Source organism: Athalia rosae, chromosome 7 (genome assembly GCF_917208135.1).
Source record: "Athalia rosae chromosome 7, iyAthRosa1.1, whole genome shotgun sequence".
In the NCBI taxonomy this organism is placed as follows: Eukaryota; Metazoa; Arthropoda; class Insecta; order Hymenoptera; family Athaliidae; genus Athalia; species Athalia rosae.
In genome coordinates this window covers 1,083,296-1,102,809 of record NC_064032.1, presented here as the reverse complement: position 1 = coordinate 1,102,809, position 19,514 = coordinate 1,083,296, and the positions used below count along the sequence as shown (strand labels likewise).

General features: G+C 37.8%; 5 protein-coding genes and 1 long non-coding RNA gene across 11 annotated transcripts; 4 read left to right on the top strand and 2 right to left on the bottom strand.

The window, feature by feature from the left end:
* Nucleotides 1-114: 114 nt before the first annotated feature.
* Nucleotides 115-1,435, top strand: LOC105693690 (rab-like protein 3). Its single transcript, XM_012413776.3, has 5 exons — nucleotides 115-256; nucleotides 381-590; nucleotides 666-814; nucleotides 899-1,012; nucleotides 1,083-1,435. The coding sequence occupies exons 1-5, from the start codon at nucleotides 211-213 to the stop codon at nucleotides 1,260-1,262; spliced, it is 699 nt and encodes a 232-aa protein (XP_012269199.1). The 5' UTR covers nucleotides 115-210; the 3' UTR covers nucleotides 1,263-1,435.
* Nucleotides 1,436-1,587: 152 nt separating this feature from the next.
* On the top strand, nucleotides 1,588-4,767 carry LOC105693686 (putative ATPase N2B). Of its 3 annotated transcripts, none has more exons than XM_012413770.3 (8): nucleotides 1,588-1,849; nucleotides 2,219-2,639; nucleotides 2,873-3,058; nucleotides 3,128-3,369; nucleotides 3,460-3,628; nucleotides 3,707-3,847; nucleotides 3,920-4,039; nucleotides 4,152-4,767. In XM_012413770.3, exons 2-8 carry the CDS (start codon nucleotides 2,235-2,237, stop codon nucleotides 4,272-4,274), a joined length of 1,386 nt encoding a protein of 461 aa, XP_012269193.2. In that variant the 5' UTR covers nucleotides 1,588-1,849; nucleotides 2,219-2,234; the 3' UTR covers nucleotides 4,275-4,767. The 3 variants fall into 3 exon arrangements, with proteins under 3 accessions (XP_012269193.2, XP_012269194.2, XP_048515028.1); XM_012413771.3 differs by having other exon boundaries at nucleotides 1,588-1,948; XM_048659071.1 differs by having other exon boundaries at nucleotides 1,588-2,098.
* Nucleotides 4,768-5,135: 368 nt separating this feature from the next.
* LOC105693704 (transcriptional activator cubitus interruptus-like) lies at nucleotides 5,136-12,746 on the bottom strand. Of its 4 annotated transcripts, none has more exons than XM_020856792.2 (7): nucleotides 12,639-12,746; nucleotides 12,203-12,384; nucleotides 11,884-12,119; nucleotides 10,570-10,793; nucleotides 9,546-9,828; nucleotides 9,192-9,378; nucleotides 5,136-9,128 (listed from the first exon to the last, which is right to left on the bottom strand). In XM_020856792.2, exons 3-7 carry the CDS (start codon nucleotides 12,105-12,107, stop codon nucleotides 6,150-6,152), a joined length of 3,897 nt encoding a protein of 1,298 aa, XP_020712451.2. In that variant the 5' UTR covers nucleotides 12,108-12,119; nucleotides 12,203-12,384; nucleotides 12,639-12,746; the 3' UTR covers nucleotides 5,136-6,149. The 4 variants fall into 4 exon arrangements, with proteins under 4 accessions (XP_020712451.2, XP_012269226.2, XP_012269227.2 ...); XM_012413803.3 differs by having other exon boundaries at nucleotides 9,213-9,378; XM_012413804.3 differs by lacking the exons at nucleotides 11,884-12,119; nucleotides 12,203-12,384; nucleotides 12,639-12,746 and adding an exon at nucleotides 11,118-11,549 and having other exon boundaries at nucleotides 9,964-10,793.
* On the top strand, nucleotides 9,386-9,893 carry LOC125501722. Its single transcript, XR_007279348.1, has 2 exons — nucleotides 9,386-9,664; nucleotides 9,767-9,893. It is a non-coding gene; the product is annotated as an uncharacterized LOC125501722 (long non-coding RNA).
* On the top strand, nucleotides 11,729-14,434 carry LOC105693712 (40S ribosomal protein S4). The gene is made up of 7 exons (XM_012413812.3): nucleotides 11,729-11,760; nucleotides 12,199-12,325; nucleotides 12,825-13,083; nucleotides 13,365-13,462; nucleotides 13,579-13,750; nucleotides 13,842-13,971; nucleotides 14,259-14,434. Exons 1-7 carry the CDS (start codon nucleotides 11,738-11,740, stop codon nucleotides 14,383-14,385), a joined length of 936 nt encoding a protein of 311 aa, XP_012269235.2. The 5' UTR covers nucleotides 11,729-11,737; the 3' UTR covers nucleotides 14,386-14,434.
* A 52-nt stretch (nucleotides 14,435-14,486) lies between these two features.
* LOC105693705 (transcription elongation factor SPT5) lies at nucleotides 14,487-19,470 on the bottom strand. The gene is made up of 13 exons (XM_012413805.3): nucleotides 19,325-19,470; nucleotides 18,652-18,901; nucleotides 18,495-18,583; nucleotides 18,335-18,422; nucleotides 18,075-18,242; nucleotides 17,749-17,981; nucleotides 17,180-17,678; nucleotides 16,379-17,096; nucleotides 16,078-16,301; nucleotides 15,645-16,009; nucleotides 15,185-15,586; nucleotides 14,937-15,112; nucleotides 14,487-14,854 (listed from the first exon to the last, which is right to left on the bottom strand). Exons 2-13 carry the CDS (start codon nucleotides 18,873-18,875, stop codon nucleotides 14,612-14,614), a joined length of 3,429 nt encoding a protein of 1,142 aa, XP_012269228.2. The 5' UTR covers nucleotides 18,876-18,901; nucleotides 19,325-19,470; the 3' UTR covers nucleotides 14,487-14,611.
* Between the last annotated feature and the right edge of the window lie 44 nt (nucleotides 19,471-19,514).

The window sequence follows — 19,514 nt, the reverse complement described above, 5'->3', positions numbered from 1 at the left end:
ATAAAGGTTCGTGTAATAAAAAAGAGTACTTGTGTGATTATTCAGGAACGGTGAACGAACCGATGACGGATTGATCGTGTATTAATGTGTGGTTATGTGCAATTTTGAATGGGATCAACGTTACTGGAGGAGTTGTCAGATGATTATTTGTGTTACAGATTTATACGCTTCGAATTTAATTCAATTAATTGTAATATAAATAAATACTAAATGGCAGCGATAGATAAAGTAAAGATTCTTGTCGTGGGTGACTCTGGTATGAATTGATTACCTAAGCAATAATATCTTCTAAACATTGTGCAGAAATTTGTTCACCAACATTTTGTATTTCTAATCACTGCTATTTGCCATTTTTTAACTACATGATTTTTACATTCTAGGCGTTGGGAAAACCTCATTAACGCATTTAATATGCCAACAACAAACAATAAGCAATCCCTCATGGACGATAGGATGTTCAGTCGAGGTCAAACTGCACGAGTACAAAGAAGGAACGCCAAATCAGCGCACATACTTCATAGAGTTATGGGATATCGGCGGTAGCCAAAGCCACCAGAATACCAGATCTGTTTTTTACAATCCCACAAACGGTATATTATCAATCGGGGAGATCTGAATCTCTTTATGTATTCAAGTTCCGTATTAAAAATTCTTCATCCATCCAGGTATAATTTTGGTTCATGATCTGACTAACAGGAAGTCTCAGCAAAATCTCCAGAAATGGCTACAAGAAGTTTTGAATAAGGATGGGAATTACTCAAAACACAAATCTTTCGATGACTTTGATCCTGAGCACTTTGTTGGCTCCACGCAGGTATTATTTTTACTTGAAATAGCAATCAGTCTATTTGGACAGCATAAATAAAAAATCCATCACAACCTGCCGATTTATTCTTAGATACCAATTCTGGTTATTGGTACAAAGTTGGATTTGGCAGCAGAGGTCAGGTCAAGTTTATACCGTCGTTCGTCCACAATTGCCGAGGAATGTGGTGCTGATGAAATATTTCTGGTAAGAATATTTGTTTTTTTAAAGGAATTATTTCAAATGCACAAGTTTTCAAAGACCTCTTTTCTCACAGGATTGTCATCAGGTCAGATCTCTGGCTGCAGGCTCGAGTTCATCGGTAAAATTGAGCAGATTTTTTGACAAGGTTATCGAAAGAAGGTACTACGCTAATCGAGAAGGAATCAGTCCAGACAAACGACGAATTCCTGTATACTCCCCGCAGTATAGTCCAAAATTTTATCACAACGATTGAAAATTATGTGAACCCCCGATGGTTTACATCCACATCTTATTTCGAAATTTGAATTACTCGAGTCAGTCAACACTCGAGTGTACATAGCTGAAAATTATACAGATTACAAAATACGACATATTTTTTACAAAAATTTCATTATGTTAAATGGAATAAAATTAGATCGACAGTCACCCATTTCTTTGTTAGATAATTTAACTATTTCTGTTGAGATAAAGAGTGTTCAAATTTTGTTCAAGTCTTTGGTCGTTGACTGGACATTTTTAGTCAACGCCTTTTATTCTTTAGGCCAAAGTTTTCCCGCGGTTCAGATTTTAAAAACTGCGAGGCGCGCGCTACGAGCTGGAAAGTTGAACCTCTGCTCGATTGCATTCGATTTCTTGTGGTCCTCAGTGGTCCCCTCCCACATGGGACAGGTGATTTTCATACATGTGTATGAGTCGTACAGTGTCAAGTGAAAATCAGTTATCGGCGCGAGTGAAGATCGACGGCGCGCCTTCTTTCTTGTAATTTGAATCGTGAAGGTTCGAAAGACAGTAGTTTTGGGCTGATAATTACGGATCAATAGAAAGAAAATTATACCGAAGGTGCACTAATTCTTTTGAGTGATTACATAACGGTCTTGAAATACCCAAAAGTTTTACTTAAACCAAAGGAAAAAAGGAATATCTCGTTCATCAGTTTAGGTATTCATGCAATCATAAATCTTTTCACCTTGGGGATCGTATGCTATTTTTATCTGCCTGTCAAATATTGTATAAAAATCTTACGTAATTAACGATTCGGTAGGAATTCGGTTGATCAACGCCCTTCAGATTATATCGCAGTGTTCAGAGGTTGAGGTTAAATATTTAACACTCCAATTTGTTCTAATCTATTGAGATTGTCGGATGTGTAAATTATCAACTAACTGAATTTGCGTCAGTGATAATTAATTTTAATTTGGGAAATTTCAGATACATCCACTTAGTCATGGTCAGCCTAGCATTAACTCGATCGTCAAATCTAAAACACTTCTACCACCTGTTCTCCAAAAATGCTCATCCCTTACCTTACCTAAATTGTTGCAACTACTCCGAAACCCCAAAATTTGGAGATCTTGATGGACCTATTAAAGCATTAGCTGATAGGGTATCTCGAGGTGATTTATGCAGCGATGAACATCAATTGAAAGTAGTTCAAAGTCTCGAAAGGGTTTATCAAGATTTGAAAGATTATGCACCCCCGAAACACAGCTTTTGGAGTAAGTTGATGGGGAGGAGTAGGGGGAAGGTGAGGGGGAAAAAAGATGATAAAACACCAAAGGGATTGTACCTCTATGGAGCTGTGGGTGGAGGTAAAACAATGTTGATGGACCTATTCTATAACTGCTGTCAGGTATCTGCTCACATCTTAAGTAGATTACGTCCGAAGAGCCAGAAATATAATTTTCTCAACAAATTATGCCGTACAATTTGTTTTACAGTTTCTAGACTATTTTTATCTTAGTCAAAGTTGGAGGCTCCCTTAGAATATTTGTTGGCTTTTTATTTCGATTAAATGAACTACTTTGCATTGGCAGTTCCTGGGTATAAAAATAATTCTCCTAATTGATGTGTTCGAATTTTTAGGTTGATAACAAACAGCGGGTTCACTTTCACTCATTCATGCTTGACGTGCATGGAAAGATCCATGATGTCAAAAAGACATTTGTCAAGGACCATAGCAGTGACAAACTTAAGCCTTTTGATCCTATCCCACCAGTTGCAGAAGCTATTAGTGAGAAAACTTGGCTATTATGTTTCGACGAATTTCAGGTATTAAAAATATTCTAAATAATTTTATTCGTTAATATTTTTTCAACTTGAAATTCAACTTTTTCTCAGGTCACAGATATTGCAGATGCAATGATTCTGAAACGACTGTTCACAGAATTATTTAACAACGGAGTCATAGTAGTTGCAACGAGTAACAGGTCGCCGGATGATTTGTACAAAAATGGTTTGCAGCGCGCGAATTTCTTTCCATTCATTCAAATTTTAAAAGATAATTGCCAAGTCGAGACGTTGAACTCTGGCGTAGACTATAGGCAGAAAATTGGTCCAGGAAAAGATAAGAACTACTTCATGTATGTCAAACAATTTTTGCTGCTTTTTCTTTTAAATTGCATTTTTCAGAACTACGAGTATTGAACCGTTTTTTTCTTTGCTCTTTTCAGCAAAGGGCAAGATAAGGTTGATGGCATTGACAAATTGTTTAAGTATTTATGTTCAATGGAAAACGATGTTGTTAGGCCTAAGACTTTTAGAATTAAGGGTCGTGACGTAAGATTTACAAAGACTTGCGGGCAAGTTATCGACTCTACATTTGAAGAGCTATGTAATCGGGTAATAATATGAGATGCGATGGATGTTTTTAATGCCAATATCGAACACTCGCGCTGACTTTTTTTTTTGTAATTGCAGCCACTTGGCGCGAGTGATTATCTACAGTTAGCTCAATTTTTCCATACTGTGATAATACGAGATGTACCACCGCTCAATTGTAAATTAAAATCCCAAGCGAGAAGATTCATAACACTGATTGATACCCTCTATGATAACAAGGTAAGAATTTTCAAAGACTCAATAAGTTGGGGCCCAAATTTACCAAGTTCAAGTATGACTTTCATGTTTCAGATTAGAGTAGTAATTTCTGCTGATCTTCCACACAGACAATTGTTTACTGTGGAAAGTGAAAGTGAATATACGGATGAGAAACGAATGCTAATGGATGATTTAAAAATAAGCATCGGCTCGGTGGGTAGTCTAAATATTCATGAAAAAAAGTCCTTGTCTTTTTTCCAGTTTTATATCTAAAATTTTTTCATTTTGCATATTCGAATGACCATTTCTTGTTTATTTTTTTCAGGAGGACCACAAGTCGAGCATATTTACCGGCGAGGAAGAGTTATTTGCTTTTGACAGAACTGTATCTCGTTTATCTGAAATGCAGACTAGGGAATATTGGGAACAATGGGAACGGCATAGATAATAGTAGTTCAGGATAATCATAAAAAAAGTTTCGTTCCAAACAAGTCTCCAAATCCATCGCTGTACAGTGCATACAATGCATCTCAACTACGGGGAATTTTTGTCTGTCTCTTTATGTTTCTTTTTTTTTGACTCGTAGTTTCCCACCTGACGAAATAAACCAAATAATTTTCTCCAACATTTCAATTATAAATTGGATTGCTCAAATTTGATCGACAAGAAAATAAATAAACCAAGAATTAGTGCTAAATAACAAATAATAATTTTCTATTAATTAGCTCTTAAACCTCTTCTAACTAGCCTTAAATTATTCACAAATTTGGGGCCGGAATTCGACTTTTTTTTTAGGGTGTTCGTTATGGTATTCATATCATATGTATATATCGATCTCAGGAATCCGAATTTGAAAGCCAAATTGACCTATTTATGAAATTGATCGAGTTATCGCCAATTTATTGATCCAAAAAGGGAAAAATCAGGGATATCTCGATAAGAAAAATTCGCAGCTCAATTAGACCAACAGATTCGTGTTCCTGGGGTCAAATTATGTTAGCAAAGTGTCCTGCAATCGATTTTAAAAATACTTCATTCTTGGCCCAAAAATCGAAAGAATACAAAGGGGTACCCCTTAAATTTTGGTGTAAAAAATCCAATTTTATTTTCATTCGGGTTCATAGGCCATTCCTATGTATTCTCAGGAATTTCTATCAAAAAATTTGTTCATGATCAATCTAAAATTCAAGGTCCAAGTGTAAAGCAATACTCAGGTCTCCATGTATAACGTCCTGATGATTTTTACAGGGAAAAAAATCAAAAAATTTAGTAAATAGAAAAATAAAATGAGTCGTTAAAACAAGAGATGTCACGAATTATCGTAAGCTCTGTTTATTGTGACTTCAGTAAATAAAGTGATGTCTAATTTTAATATAATAACAATACAATCCTAGATTATTCATAAATGTAAACAAAAATAACGAAATTAGAATTATATAAAATAATTCTCGAAACAACGAACAGTTAAGATAAACGTCAGGCTGTCAAATAAAGTTATCGTTACGTTTGTAACATTATTCAAATTTACATGTTACAGTTGAGAATACGAGCAATCGATATCACGCCAAAATTCTTTTAGTAGCGAATTGTTTCATCGTAAAAAATGATTCCATGCAAGTGAATTTGAATTTTGGATTGAACTATGTATATATATCACTTCTGGATCAAAGGTAAAACCAGTTACACGATAGATCGGTAGCGATAGATGAGAGTGAGATGGTGACTGTCGAAATTAGTTTCAAAATGTATGAAAAAATGTACAAATAATGAAACTAATGCAAACAATCCCAATCAACGTCATGCTAATTAGAACGAAGGTTGCACCTAAATGGCGTTGAGGTTGCTAATGGTGAAATAAATTAAAGATAATAAAACGTAACTGAAGCTGCCGTTTTTTTTCTCTTTTTGTCTGTTTGAAAGCCAAAATTTCATACGTATTTGAAATTGATGTTACTATCAAATAATAACATGAACCGATAATATTCATTGTTTATAGTAAACAATTTGTTAGATTTTATTTATTTATTTATTTATTTGGTTGAAATAAATACTGATATTATTTATATTGCAAAAATTGTATAGGTATCGAATTAGGTATACTATCTCAAAGACTCTATGTAGAGTACATTAAAAATGTATGTAATATGTACAGTCATTACTTCTCTATTAAGCTCAAAGTTTTTTATGGCAAATATTTTTTGTTGTAAAATTGTCAAGTAAAATAAGATAATATAAAACACTTTTCAATAAATGAGATACTATTTTATGGATTTGAATATATATATTTGACATGACTAGTGATCTTTCATCCAAATTTGAAAATTTACTCGTTTCCAGCTAATTTTCTTATCAAAGACACAGGCAGCATTATGTTCCGATCGCCAGGTGTTTTATCTTTACAACAATTCTGACTAAATACCCTTTGCAATTGTTGCAATGTTTTAAGACACACTATAACGCAACATGATCTACATCCGCCTGATCCAGAGTCACACGAGCAGTCGCTGTCGAGACATGTTGCGAAATCAGCAGCCATAGCTTTTGTTGATAGATTATTACAATTTCCTTCTACTGACAGAGAAGCTATCGTATTGCTGTGTTCGCGATGTTTTGATAATTGAAATTCTTCGGACTTAGTCGTATCATTATTAAAGTTTTCAGAATTTGTACCATTTAAATTATTGCACATCGTTAACTTTGCACACATTTCGTTTCCCTGGTCTGCAGTTTGTGGTTTTTGAGAGGCCTCATCGCCTCTCAAGATATCGGGATCATGATATGAATTTCTTTGACTTTGACAGGCAATTTCGGATTCTGTTTCAGAATTGTTGACTTTTTTTTCGCATACAATTCTTTCCTTGTTACAGCAATTAGACTTCATTTTATTTTCTATTCCTGTGCCACTATGGCTAGATTTTTTTCCACAACATTTACTATTATTCTTGTCATCATTACAGCCACATCCGCAACCACTCTTTTTATTGCCAACTACGCCTCCGTCAAATTTATCCATAACATTTATCCCTGTCGGTGATTTTGTCTGACAATGACCGCAGCTATTATCACATTTACAACTTGATTTCGTTTCTGAATTGCCTACACATTTACTCGCACATTTGCAGACAGAAGACAACATTTCATTTTTTTCTACAACACCGGTATCTACTGTAGTTTCATCTTCGTTGCCCTCATCACTTTTCTTACTTACTATATTTGGTAAAATGCTGTCGGAACCTTGCGGAAAACTTTTAGTTGTAATTATATTTTCAATTTCGATTATAGTGTCGCAAAATTTTGTACCATTCTCAAGTACCAAACATTCGCAAGTTTTTTTATCTATAAAATTTTCCATACCTGTTATATCCATGAATTCGGACTCCATACTTTGATAAATACAGCCGCACGTACAGTCCTTACCTTCCTCGTTATCATTTTTTGTTCCAAACGTGTTTTTGTAGCCATTAAATTCCGTGAGGATCGAAACGTCTTTGTTGATCGTGTGGCTATCATAATCCAACTCTTTGGTATAGTCGATATCTTTTTCAGACTTGTAGTTGGAAAAATTATTCAAATGTTCAGTCTGTAGCCGAGATCCTCCGCTCGGTAAATGCATTGTTTCATTACCGGTGTCATTCATTTTTTCATTTTTTTCAACAGTGGTTGACGAGTAGCAGTTTTGACAGTTCTGAACTTGGTCACACTTGCAATCTACGCATCTACATATATCGGCGTCTGCTGTGATTGCTTGTAAAATATTTCTATCGACTTTATTGCTTGAACTATTTATATTCAACGAACTACTCGTGGTACTAGTCGTACTGCCCACTACTCTAATATCTTCCCAAGCATTTTCTATCGGCACCAGGTTGACATTGCTCTGAAATTCTGTCCCAAGTTCTAAAGGGTACGGTTCAGGGCCAGCCAGATCGACAAGGGAATGAACAGCAGTTGGAAAAGCGTTGAATTCAGACCAAGATTCTGTTCTCAAAGAAGGCGCAGATGCCAGAGCCATTACATCGATCCAAGGCGACGGGATTTCTTCTTCGGAAGCTATAGCTAGTTCCAGAGCTTCTAAATGCTCGTTTTTTTTCATTGGATCTGCCAAGAGACTTTCAGGTTTGTCGTTCGTGTCAGAAGATTTGTAAATATCACGAGGATAAATTCCAGAGTTTTCAACTTCATTGAGGATCTTTGACCCAGCGATAACCACATCCTTGATTGGGACACTAGGATGAATTGGTTCATTGGTTTGTTCTGTCCCTGGATCGTTTGAGTTTTGAGAATGATTTGTTCCATAAATAAAATCAGAGTATACTCCAGAAGAATTCAAAAAAACTTTAGATTTAATCTGATGAGTTGTAGAATCTGCGAGGTTGTCAGATTCATTAATATTTCTCGTCGAGTATATTTCAGCTGAAGTATCGGCCGCGTTTTCCACAAATGGCTTCGTAGTGTTTCCTCCAATGTTATTTGCATTCACAGTATTGCCATAGTGCGTCGGATCGTTGTCAAATAATTTTTGATTATCTTCTGTACCATTGATAGTCAATGGATCGTTAGCGATTGAATTCGCGCTATAAAATGTTGGACTTTCCTGGCAAATTGCCAAGCCCTGATTTCCGAAATCGGTTTCAATGGTGTGACCGTCGCTTTTGTACCTTTTTGGAGCGTTAGAAAAACTCTTAGAGACAGAGATTTGGGCAATAGTGTTTTGTAGGCCATTTTGCATAATTTCTTGTTGTAAATTAAGTGGGTCTGAGTGCTTCTGGCTATGATTATTAACAGCGTCGTGATCATTGCCGATAGAAATCGGAAGTGATACATTTGTTTCACGATTCGCAATATTTTGTATGTCATTATTTTGTCCATCGGATGTAGATATGGATTCGAATATTTCTAATTTTTCATATTCTTCGCAGTTATTGTTCAACTCGTTGATAGTATTTTGTGGGAATTCATTTATAGTAACGTTGTTTGACGTTAAAAGTACGAGTTCATTATTTTTAGTAGACTCAAATTTGCACGTTGATGTATCGGATAATCTAGTCTGTTGTGGGCTATGACCCGTCAAACCGAAACTACCTTCATGATTATCATTATTTTTGGTGTCTTTAGAAACATGAATTACAGGACTGTCGCCTAGCTGGTCGACTTCTTCCGAGTCATCCTCTAAACTTAAAGGTATAATGGTATAAAACGGTACGTCACTATTGCTGACTTTTTTAATCTCAATTTTTGCCTCTGGTCGACAATGCACATCTTCATCCTCTTTTCTAACAGCTTCACTATCTTCTTTCCGCACCTACAGCAAATCCGAAATTATTAATTTATAAACATTGTTAGCGCAATTTCTGAAACAACGTACCATCACTGTATTTTTAACAACCTTTTTATGCGTTTTAATGTGACTTTTCAAGCTGTGCGGAGTAGTAAAGGACCTCTTGCAGTAGGTATAGGAACATGTGTACGGACGTTCACCTGTATGCGTCCTTTTGTGAGTTTTTAGGTGATGCGAAGCTGTAAAAGCTTTGCCGCAGCCAGTTTCTCGACATCTATAATAATGATGAAATTTTCTGAAACCATCTGTGCTTAGAAAGTTCAACACAAGTGGTATGACAGATGTTAACGGGTAGAAGGGTAGGTAGAGGTGTAAAGCCAGGTATTGCTAAATAATAATTTAATAGAAATTCTCAACGATAAAATTGAAAGTGAAACGTACTTGTAGGGTCGTTCCTGAGTGTGCGTTCGTACGTGTTTCTTAAGATCGCTTAGGGTCGTGAAGAATTTTAAACAGCCTGTTTTTTCGCAATTGAAAGTGTTACCGCTGTGTAATCTTTGGTGAGCTCTCAGTCTATATAGAGTATTGAACGCTTTGTCACAGCCGTCGTGACTACACTCGAATGGTTTTATTTTAGTGTGAACTCTTATGTGAATTTTCAGGCTGTACGACGTCAAGAATGCCTTACCGCAATCTGGTTCTGCACATTTAAATCGATACTCGCCTGAAATCAAGAATTACGTTGAAGAAAATGAATGAAAAAATACCATAAACAAAACTAATGAAAAAGAAAACTCAATAGAAGCCAATTAGTGCGAGGCATTTGTTAGGCGTTAGGCTAACCACAATGGACACTTACCGACAAGGACGATCCTTGGAAAGCCAAATTTATTCAAAAGTAGATTAGTAAAACAATTCATGGAACAATTTCAGGGTTAAACGAGAACGGTAAAGTTAACCAGAAGCAATGTGGTAGATTTAAGCCGTTAGTCACTGAAAAGCAAAAAAAAAACCAACAAATATCTTTGTTCACACAGAAAAAGCACAGGCAAAATTTAAGGCACATTTACCCGGTGCTCAAAGACACATTAAAGCTACCCATTGCCAATGACACTTATTTTAAATTAATGTTAGAAGAATATAAAAATGGGGATCTCTAAGAATATTACGGGTATTCCTAACGGGCAGAATACCAACTCTCTGAATTAAATCTAATAATAGAACAGTGTATTTCTCTCGATAGCTGTTACAAAAATGAAATGCTATTAATAAACACACGCTTTTAAAAGCGATCGATGTTAAAATCAAGTTCATAAAAATGTTGATAACAATAAACGGTATCAACAGCTGCTGTAAAATAAATTCACGTGAGTAAGTAAATGGTTTAAAAGCCATTGGGGAAAAAGAATATTGGGGATTCCTGAGAATGGCCAACATTAATTTACTGAAATAAGAATTTATTCACCCTTATGTGTTTTCATGTGCGTGCGGAGATTGCCAACTGTACTGTAGGTCCTTGTGCAGCCATCATATTCACAGGTATAACGACTAATGTGTTTCTCATTAGTGTCAGGATCCGTACTTTCAATCGTAATTGTAGCATGCGACGGATCTTCAGGCATAGTATCATTTTGTCCCGGATGAATCCGCATGTAGATTTCGTCCGTACTGATCGAATGGTATATGTATCTGAAAGTTTAATTGAATCATTGCTATCAGAGTGTCACATCATGTCCATTATAATGTATCAAATTGATTGGACATAGAATCGATGGCGAGTCGTTTTTTAATTTGCCTCCCTTTAGATGGAAGTAGTATAGATAGATTTCGGTGAGAATGGATAAATATAAAAAACCACAAGGCCAATAAGTGTGATAGTATCTAAGAACTAAAAATATATTGGTAAAGAGTAAAGGTATGTAACTCTGTATGAGTAATGCTTTCGGTCAAGATACAATATTACTTGAGGACACAGAGAAAATTATATTTATAGGATCCTGCGGCGAAGCACACCTGTTTTGCACTGACTAAGATGAATTGCATGTAGATAAATCAAACGTAAAATGAAGTATCCGTTGTAATTAAAATTACAAATATCAAACAAACGAAATGATAAATTAAATCACAGTGAACTGCTTGGATATATTTTTACTTTAAAAAATTATTTAATAAGAAATCAGATCTATATTAATAAAGTAAATTTATCACGGAAATTTTATATCAATGGGTCACTTGATAAAGATGTGTTTCAAAGGCTTGTCACATGAAAAATGACATATGCGTCAAAATGTCTAAATTTTCAACATCGCAAATAAGCGTAAGAAGTTATATTACACAGTGTATAAAATAGCTCGGCACAAACTATGTGTAACATTACTTTACAGATTGATGGTATAATTTTGTAAGCTGTTAAGTAATCGAACGTGAAGGCAGGCTGAGTAAATATTTACATAAAAGAATATGTAATTGTTGCATTGACATCAAGGCCTAGAGTAATTATTGAAGCAGCTTCGTTAATCATTGAACGTTTCAGTTTCAGTCTTCAATCTAATGAATTTATATTTTTTGTTGCTAAGCTTCTTCTATTTGTTATGAAATTTAACTCTTTCACCGAAAACTCGTAATGACCTTATATGGAAATGGGGAAAAATGCGGGGTAATTTAAGGAGTGATAAAGCTGACAGTTTAGTTTGCTCAGCTTGGAAGAAATTCAGTAATTTGATCGATTCGAATAGTGATTTGGAGCTTATCGAGAAATCTGTCAAATTATTATTCTCACCCAGTATTGTCATCGCGAAGTTTTTCCATGTACGAGTTATCATCCGATAATTTCCCATAGTTTAAAACCGGGCTTTCGTCGTACACCTTCCCAAAACTTGACAGATCTAAACTGTCATCTAAACAATCTTGGAGATCATGTGTCACTAATATATTTTCAAAATTTCCATCAACTTTATCAACATTTGCATCCGAGTTAAACCTATCACTCTCCCATGTCGCCATGTTTTTTTGCGGCTGTAAAAACATGTCATTGAATTTATGCGTCGTTGAGTTGGATAAGAGAGGAAAAATTTAGGAAATATTAATCGACTAGCTACCTCGTGAGATCTACAACAAAGAGAGCAACCGTCATCTTGCGGACGTCATCAGCAATTCGTTTTTGGGCCTCCACTGGCTGCTCCCTAGTCTATGTTCTCTTTTCCGTTCACAAATCCAAGATGGTAAGTTCGTTCGGAGTTGTTTGATCAAAATCCTTAAACATCGAGGAACCTATTCCTTGCTGTATGAAATCCCACCATAAATATTCAAGTGAAAAAACCCCTTCGAATATACGTGTGCACATTTCATGATTTTTGTTAAAAGAAAGTGATTTAAACTCGCACAAAGTGAGCGTGTGTTTTCGGCGCTTCTACCTTTCTATACCCATGCGATTATCATCATAATAAATCCCCGACGAGTTTTATCACGACGTGGTCAAAATTAAAATTCTAGCAATATATAAAGAGTTCTTTTTTTCTTGAGTTTTAAAGTTACCTCTGCAAACCCCATCAGTGAATGAAATCCAAACAACTCCAAAAAATCTACATAACCGCACTCTGACAGTTAATATGACCCTTTGTAGCTGCAGTGATACTATCACCTGAAACAGATGAGAAATGAGTGAAATTCTCATCAAGTGAATTTGGTAATAGTTTGTTCAAATAATTTGCATTCTTTTAGGCTCGCGGACCCAAAAAGCACTTGAAGCGTCTCAACGCGCCAAAAGCATGGATGTTGGACAAGCTCGGAGGTGTCTACGCACCTCGTCCATCGACTGGACCCCACAAGCTTCGCGAGTCTCTCCCCCTTGTCATCTTCCTCCGTAACAGACTGAAGTATGCCTTGACTAACTGTGAAGTAAAGAAAATTGTCATGCAACGACTTATCAAAGTTGATGGCAAGGTTCGCACTGATCCTAACTATCCATCTGGTTTCATGGGTGAGTTTGATTCATTTTCATCCATCTACCGAGTGAATTCTTATTGAATGATAAATTACGTGTCGTTCATAATATCTACCTGGCCATCTCGAAGCTATGATGGTTGCAATAATTGTTGTAGTCAAAAGTTGGCCAATATAAAATCATCCTTCCATAGGTCACAGATTTGCTGATAATTGGCTATTTTGTATTACCCAAGAAGGAAACAAAACTTTTAGTTATTCATGGTCCAGCGAGTTGACTTTCCAATTATGAGTTATTAAACTTCATCTTTTTCCCAGATGTTGTTACCATTGAAAAGACGGGCGAATTTTTCCGCTTGATCTACGACGTCAAGGGACGTTTCACAATTCACAGAATTTCTGCTGAAGAAGCTAAGGTATCTAAGTTACAATTTCCTCAAAATTTTCATCCATTGTATCCCCTTGCCTCAATTATGTGGCGATTTATATAACATTCGTTTTCAATACTCACCATTTAATTTTTGCTTTCTAGTATAAGCTTTGCAAGGTCAAGCGAGTACAGACCGGTCCCAAGGGAATTCCATTCCTGGTAACCCATGACGGCAGAACCATCCGTTACCCAGATCCTTTGATTAAGGTCAATGACACCATCCAGTTGGATATCGCTACCAGCAAGATCATCGATTCTATTCGTTTTGACTCTGGTGAGAATGTGGAGATTGAATAAAAATTTGTTTTCATTTTTATTGCATTCTATTTACCACATTCAATCAACTATTATTTACTTGTTTATAGGTAACTTGTGCATGATCACTGGAGGAAGAAATTTGGGACGTGTCGGCAGTGTTGTGAGTCGTGAGCGTCATCCTGGATCTTTTGACATCTGTCACATCAAGGATTCTCAAGGCCACACCTTTGCCACCAGGTATTTATTGAACATTCCACTTGCACATTATTATTATTATTATTTTTTCTCTTTTTTTCATACGAAATTTGGCCATATCGAAGCTAAGTCACTTTGTATTTTGAAGTGTCTTGGTCAATACTTGGCCAATATGAAATAAATATCCTTCTAAAGGTCACTGTCTGGTCGATCAAACTGACCTTTCCGTATCACCCAAGAAGTGTACACAATAAATTCAAAAATTGATCATCTCGAAGTTAACTATAGCCCTATCTCTTACCTAACTTCGTTTTTTCTTTCTTTCATAGGCTCAACAACGTTTTTATCATTGGCAAAGGATCCAAGGCATACGTCAGTTTGCCAAGAGGCAAGGGTGTCAAGTTGTCCATTGCCGAAGAACGTGACAAGAGGTTGGCTGCCAAGGGAGGAAACTAATGTAAATTTTCAAACAAAATACCAATAAACTGAGTTGTTCTTGGTGAAATGTTTTGTATTACCTTCAATTACCTACCTCAGGAGAAGTTTGAGACAAACGATTCAACTTGGACACAATTTTATTATTCCTGCTTCACCAAGTCTGCTGCGTCCGGTCGCGCTTTTATTAAAGTTACTACATGGTTTGAAAATATAGGTAGTTATGTGTAACAAAATACTAAACTTATTAAGTAGTCGGAGCCTTCATTTTACAAAGAAACCGCAAGTGTAACATTTTCACTGCGTCTGTACTCAGCTTCACGACACCTTCTTGATTATCGATTGAAAGAAGAATTCCCACGGCCTCTCTGTCCTCTCCAACAACAACCTTTACTTGATCACCTTGCGAGGGAACAACGGGCTCCAGTTGTTCGCATAAAAGATTGACCACCCTATCTTCAGCTGGTAAAAATACCGCGCACATACCACCCTAGAATAATTGATAAGAAAAAATAAATTTGTCGCGTCCATGATCTATTAAAATTATAGCGTTATCAGAATAATTGTCTCACTGAAATCCCACGAATTACTCCTTGTTGTCCAGCGAGCGCTGGGTCCTGATGCGAGTCACGTATTCGGACTTCTATATCAGTCGTATGCCATTCGGAACCCATAATCATGCCACTTCCCGAACCAGCGTCAAGACCTGCGCCTGGTGTTTGCGGGTTGTAGGGACTACCAGCTACACCTAAATTATTACCATGTGATATTAACATCGCGACAAGAGAATCTCACCAATTTTTCCCTCGTCGAATATTACCAGGTGTCATGGGACTGTAACCCATCGGAGATGGCGAAGCAAAGGCACCGTGTGGACTTGTCGTATAACCCGTTCCGGACGGAGACGGAGTAGCAACGTAACCAGCAGGACTCGGACTAGCGCTAGCGCTAGCGGCAGGGCTTGGACTAGGTTGATAAGGACTGTAACTTTGCTCCGATCCGTACATAGTCCCGGGTGTCTGCGGCGTAAAGGGTCCACCCGTCGAAGGATATCCAGGAGCATAACCCGGAGAACCTCCTTCTTCCATACTGTATCCGTCAAAGTCATTGTTTCTCGCTGGAGTATTAGTTACGGCTGGATCCCATGCACCAGATTGTCCCGGTGTACGAGAGCCATCGTGCGAAGGCGTCATGGAACCATAATGAGGTGTTCGTGACCCATCTGAAAATATTGGACACGGATAACGCTGAATACTTGATAGCATCGATTGGACACTCACTTTCGTACATGGGAGTCTGAGAGCCATGCATAGGCGTTTTTGACCCGTCTCTGGCGTACATTGGTGTTTGACCACCAGCGGTGTAGGCAGGAGTGTTACGATTGTAGCTGCTGAATCCACCGTCCTTGTTCGGCACGCCGACATTGGCGATGTGAGATCGGTCAACAGAAATAGTTTGGCATGTGGAGTGTAGTTCGACGCGGGCCGTATTTTCTGTGGCATCTTTGACTATGCCGACGTTTCCTTTGTAGGGACCACCCGTTATTTTTATCGTAGTTCCTATGAGCTCCCTGTCACGTCTAGCTCCGCCACCTCGACCTCTACCTCGGCCTCCGCCACCGCCACCTCTGCCTCCAAATCCACCTCTGGAGAAGGCAAAAAAAAAAGATAAGAATTGGCACTCGATGACGCCTTCGTTCGTTTCGCTACTCACCCACTTGGGTGCATCGGAGACGCAATTCTGGGCGACATGAATCCAGATGACAGGGACATAGCAGGTCCCATGCCTGATTTGCTACCTCCGGCTAACTGTAAGTGCCTAGTTTTGCAGACGAATATACCTCCATTGTCGAGGTACATTCTAGAGTGTAAAAACGCGAAGCTTCTGTAAAGGTGTTTAATTTCACCACCTCTGCCAGCGTGTGGTCCGTCGATGACCTTTTGACAGAATGAAATCGTAATGGAGTTGAGGTAGCTGAATGTTGTACAATATTTCAAAAAAAAATGCAACAAACCTGGACGATATCCTTTTTCTGAATCGTATTTTGCTGGGAGTCCAAAGCGACGGCGTTTCTGTTCTCACGACGTTTTGTTAACCCTTGCAGTCTGGCCTCGACGACTTTGCCGTGCATCGATAGTACGTGGAAATTTTCACGCTCCAACCGAACAATCACACCAACAGTTTGTACGTCAAGTTGTACTAAATCTCCCCACTGGAATTGACCCAGGCTGTCTACGCCGGTCGCCATATCGGAACACAACTGTAAGTCCCTCGGGAGAACTTCTAGTTCGTGCATCGATAGATCCGAAAAAAGAACCACGCGATTTTGCTCAACACGAACAATTAATCCAGTATCACCCTCGTATCTTCCAGCTACTACTTTTGCATGATCTCCCATTCTAAAGTATTTTCGAAGTTCGTTAGCCTGAAACTCTAAAGCTTCTTTGAGTTCGTCGTGTATCGGCATGACCATTATCATGTTCCCATCGATGGAGACAATTTTTCCTTGCAAATTCATCAACTCTCCTTCGCTGACTTCAACGTTGTCACCGTTGCTGAAGGAATGCGTAACTGCTTGGTCTTTTTTTCCAGCAGAAACACCAGTTGTAGGAGTACCGCTCAATTCTATATCGATTCCCTCGGGGGCTTCTTCAAATCTTTCCAACTCTGAGAGCGTCGGCTTAACACCCTCAGCAATTATAGCACTGGTTGTAAAATTTTTGTAGAGAAATCTGAATCATTGAATAGATGACCTTATTATTTTATCCGGTTTCAGAGCGCTGATAATGATAGGTGAAATAATTAGGCTACAAACCCTTTACGGCTGTATCGGTTTCCTTCGAAGATTAGGAAATCTCCGTCACTGGTCACTTCCCCACCAATAGCACGTATAGCTTCTGGATCAAAGGGTTTTGCGGGTGGTCGTCTTTTCTTCTTGCGTTTGAGGGCTTCGGATTCACTCTGCGCAGTTCTGAGAGCTCCTCTGGGTCTCGTGTAGTCGATTCGTGGTAAGAGTTTTAAATGCACTTGATTTTGTGCCAGATCCACATAATCCACCTGTGCAATGTCGTCCTTATATATTCCTCTCTTTAACCGAACCCATTGTTTGGCCTTCAAACCGGTCTGCTCTTTGACGACACGTAAGACGTCTGTCATTTCTTTGATCGGGACCATTTGCTGTTTCCAAATACCCATTCTGAGATTACCAACGTTTTCAATCACAGCTTTTACGTGAGGTTGTTTATAGGCTTCGATGTAAATGTAACCCTTTACACCCTCGGGAGCAACGACAGATTTTATCTGCAGTGGTTCCCCTGTGAAATGCACGAGTCATAATTGTTTGATAAATTAGGTCAGCAGTGTGAAGCAGTCATAAAATCTTACCGGTGAACTGAAAGGTGATAAATTTTCGCATTAATAGAAGAACCGTGGATTTTTCTTCACCGATACGGCACTTTACCATCCACAGATTTGGATCTTTTACGCCAGGGAGTAAAGTTTGTTGAGTAATTTCATCGCTCATTTCTTCACCTCCATCTCCAAAATGTCGTGCGACAACAGACTCATCGGCATACTTTTTTCTGAGGTATTCTTCGATTTCATCTTCTTTCTGTGAGCTGAAAAGTAGTTAGGTGATACGATACTGACGAATCCTGGAGCAACAGTGACAATAAAAATTCAAATATGAATCAGAAAATATTGCAACTTACTCCCAGAGATTGGTGCCTCGACGTCGTCCTTCAATTTCTCGAGCTGTAGGCCCCAATTCATCAACTTCATTCCCAACTATTCCTATCTCTTGAGCTCCATCTTCCCACTCCTCATCATCTTCAACTTCATCGTCAACCTCCGCTTCATCAATGATAAAACCACCAAATCTGTATGGTCAAGAATGCCAGGTTTTTCAATAAGTTATAAACAAAACTACAGAAATATTATCGGACTAAGTGGTTTATGTTGTATTATTAACCTGTCTTTTTTCTTCTTTTTCCTACTTGGCCTGTCATCATCTTCGTCCTCTTCCTCATCATATTCACTGCTACCATCCAAGTCTTCTCCTGAAAAGCAAATAAAAGATGTTTGCTAGTTGGTTCATTGATAGTAGTTTCATGTAAAGTGTAATAACTGACCTTCCGGTTCATCTTCAGGCTCAACATCTTCTTCGCCGGAATGGGCTTCCTCAGCCTCATCTGCTCTACCTCTGCCTCCATCATCCGAGCTTCAGAAATTAAAAAAAAGGTTAATTTTCGATAGCATGCATGATGTTTGGGAAAAGAGATGACTCACCCAGATCCAGAGTGAGATCGTGATCTAGACCTAGAATGACTTCTGGAGGGTGATCTGGATCTACTCCTGGAGCCGCTTCGTGATCTATTACCACCGCTTCCCACATCGCTACCGCCAGCAGACTTTACAGATCGATTATCCTCAGGTTCACTTTCGCTTCCTCCACCACGGCCTCCAGCATCGCTATCGTTGTCTGAGAAGTTACTGCCCTCCGAATCCGACATTTTGAGTTACTGGTAATACGTATGTCCTGAATAATATTAAAAATTGCAATAAGCCCAAGTCAAACCAATTCAGTCTGTGAAGTTAGCCACGACCAGTATTATTTAACCACGTAACTGGACTACAAAAGGGGAGGGTAATGAATGATTTACCATTGTGTAAACAAATAATTATGGCAAGTAGTTTCTTCCATATGTATAATTAGTTTCGTATTGAAAATAATTCGTCATCTTCACAGACTGTTCCTTGCACGGAAATTTGTGATTGCATATTTTACAGAACCGCTTAAAGAATGAAAAATGCATTTTTCAATCTTTGGAGGAAAACACTGTGAAATAATTTTTTAGAGAGTATGACACGGGGCATAACGGAATAAAAATTGTCATTTGGCCTACAATATAGGAATATTTATTTCTAGACTAATGTTGAATGGATGAATGGTGTTACTCACGTTTCAGTGTGTTGAAAATTACTCAATGATTCAGACGACAGTTTTCGAATGAAAAACGTGTGACATTACACCAAAAATCCAAATCAATTCAATACTGGATTAAGCTCCGTCCAGTGAAACGAAGTTGGCTATGGTTGATTGATAATTCATCGCTTTCATTTTGTTATTTCGAGATTATTTCGAGACACAT

Bases quoted from the DNA above. Each gene is read 5' to 3' on its own strand.
- LOC105693686 (XM_012413770.3), top strand. From the start codon at position 2,235: ATGGTCAGCCTAGCATTAACTCGATCGTCAAATCTAAAACACTTCTAC. The intron at 3,370-3,459 runs GTATGTCAAACA...TGCTCTTTTCAG, and splicing joins AAAGATAAGAACTACTTCAT to CAAAGGGCAAGATAAGGTTG. The intron at 4,040-4,151 runs GTGGGTAGTCTA...TATTTTTTTCAG, and splicing joins TAAAAATAAGCATCGGCTCG to GAGGACCACAAGTCGAGCAT.
- LOC105693690 (XM_012413776.3), top strand. From the start codon at position 211: ATGGCAGCGATAGATAAAGTAAAGATTCTTGTCGTGGGTGACTCTG. The intron at 257-380 runs GTATGAATTGAT...TTTACATTCTAG, and splicing joins TCTTGTCGTGGGTGACTCTG to GCGTTGGGAAAACCTCATTA. The intron at 591-665 runs GTATATTATCAA...TCATCCATCCAG, and splicing joins TTTTTACAATCCCACAAACG to GTATAATTTTGGTTCATGAT.
- LOC105693705 (XM_012413805.3), bottom strand. From the start codon at position 18,875: ATGTCGGATTCGGAGGGCAGTAACTTCTCAGACAACGATAGCGATGCT. The intron at 18,423-18,494 runs GTCAGTTATTAC...TTTGCTTTTCAG, and splicing joins GCCTGAAGATGAACCGGAAG to GAGAAGACTTGGATGGTAGC. The intron at 17,097-17,179 runs GTTTGTAGCCTA...TCAATGATTCAG, and splicing joins AACCGATACAGCCGTAAAGG to ATTTCTCTACAAAAATTTTA.
- LOC105693704 (XM_020856792.2), bottom strand. From the start codon at position 12,107: ATGGCGACATGGGAGAGTGATAGGTTTAACTCGGATGCAAATGTTGAT. The intron at 9,379-9,545 runs GTACGTTTCACT...TCATTATTATAG, and splicing joins ACTCAGGAACGACCCTACAA to ATGTCGAGAAACTGGCTGCG. The intron at 9,129-9,191 runs GTACGTTGTTTC...GATTTGCTGTAG, and splicing joins TTGTTAAAAATACAGTGATG to GTGCGGAAAGAAGATAGTGA.
- LOC105693712 (XM_012413812.3), top strand. From the start codon at position 11,738: ATGGAAATGGGGAAAAATGCGGG. The intron at 11,761-12,198 runs GTAATTTAAGGA...TTAATCGACTAG, and splicing joins GAAATGGGGAAAAATGCGGG to CTACCTCGTGAGATCTACAA. The intron at 13,751-13,841 runs GTGAGAATGTGG...ACTTGTTTATAG, and splicing joins TTCTATTCGTTTTGACTCTG to GTAACTTGTGCATGATCACT.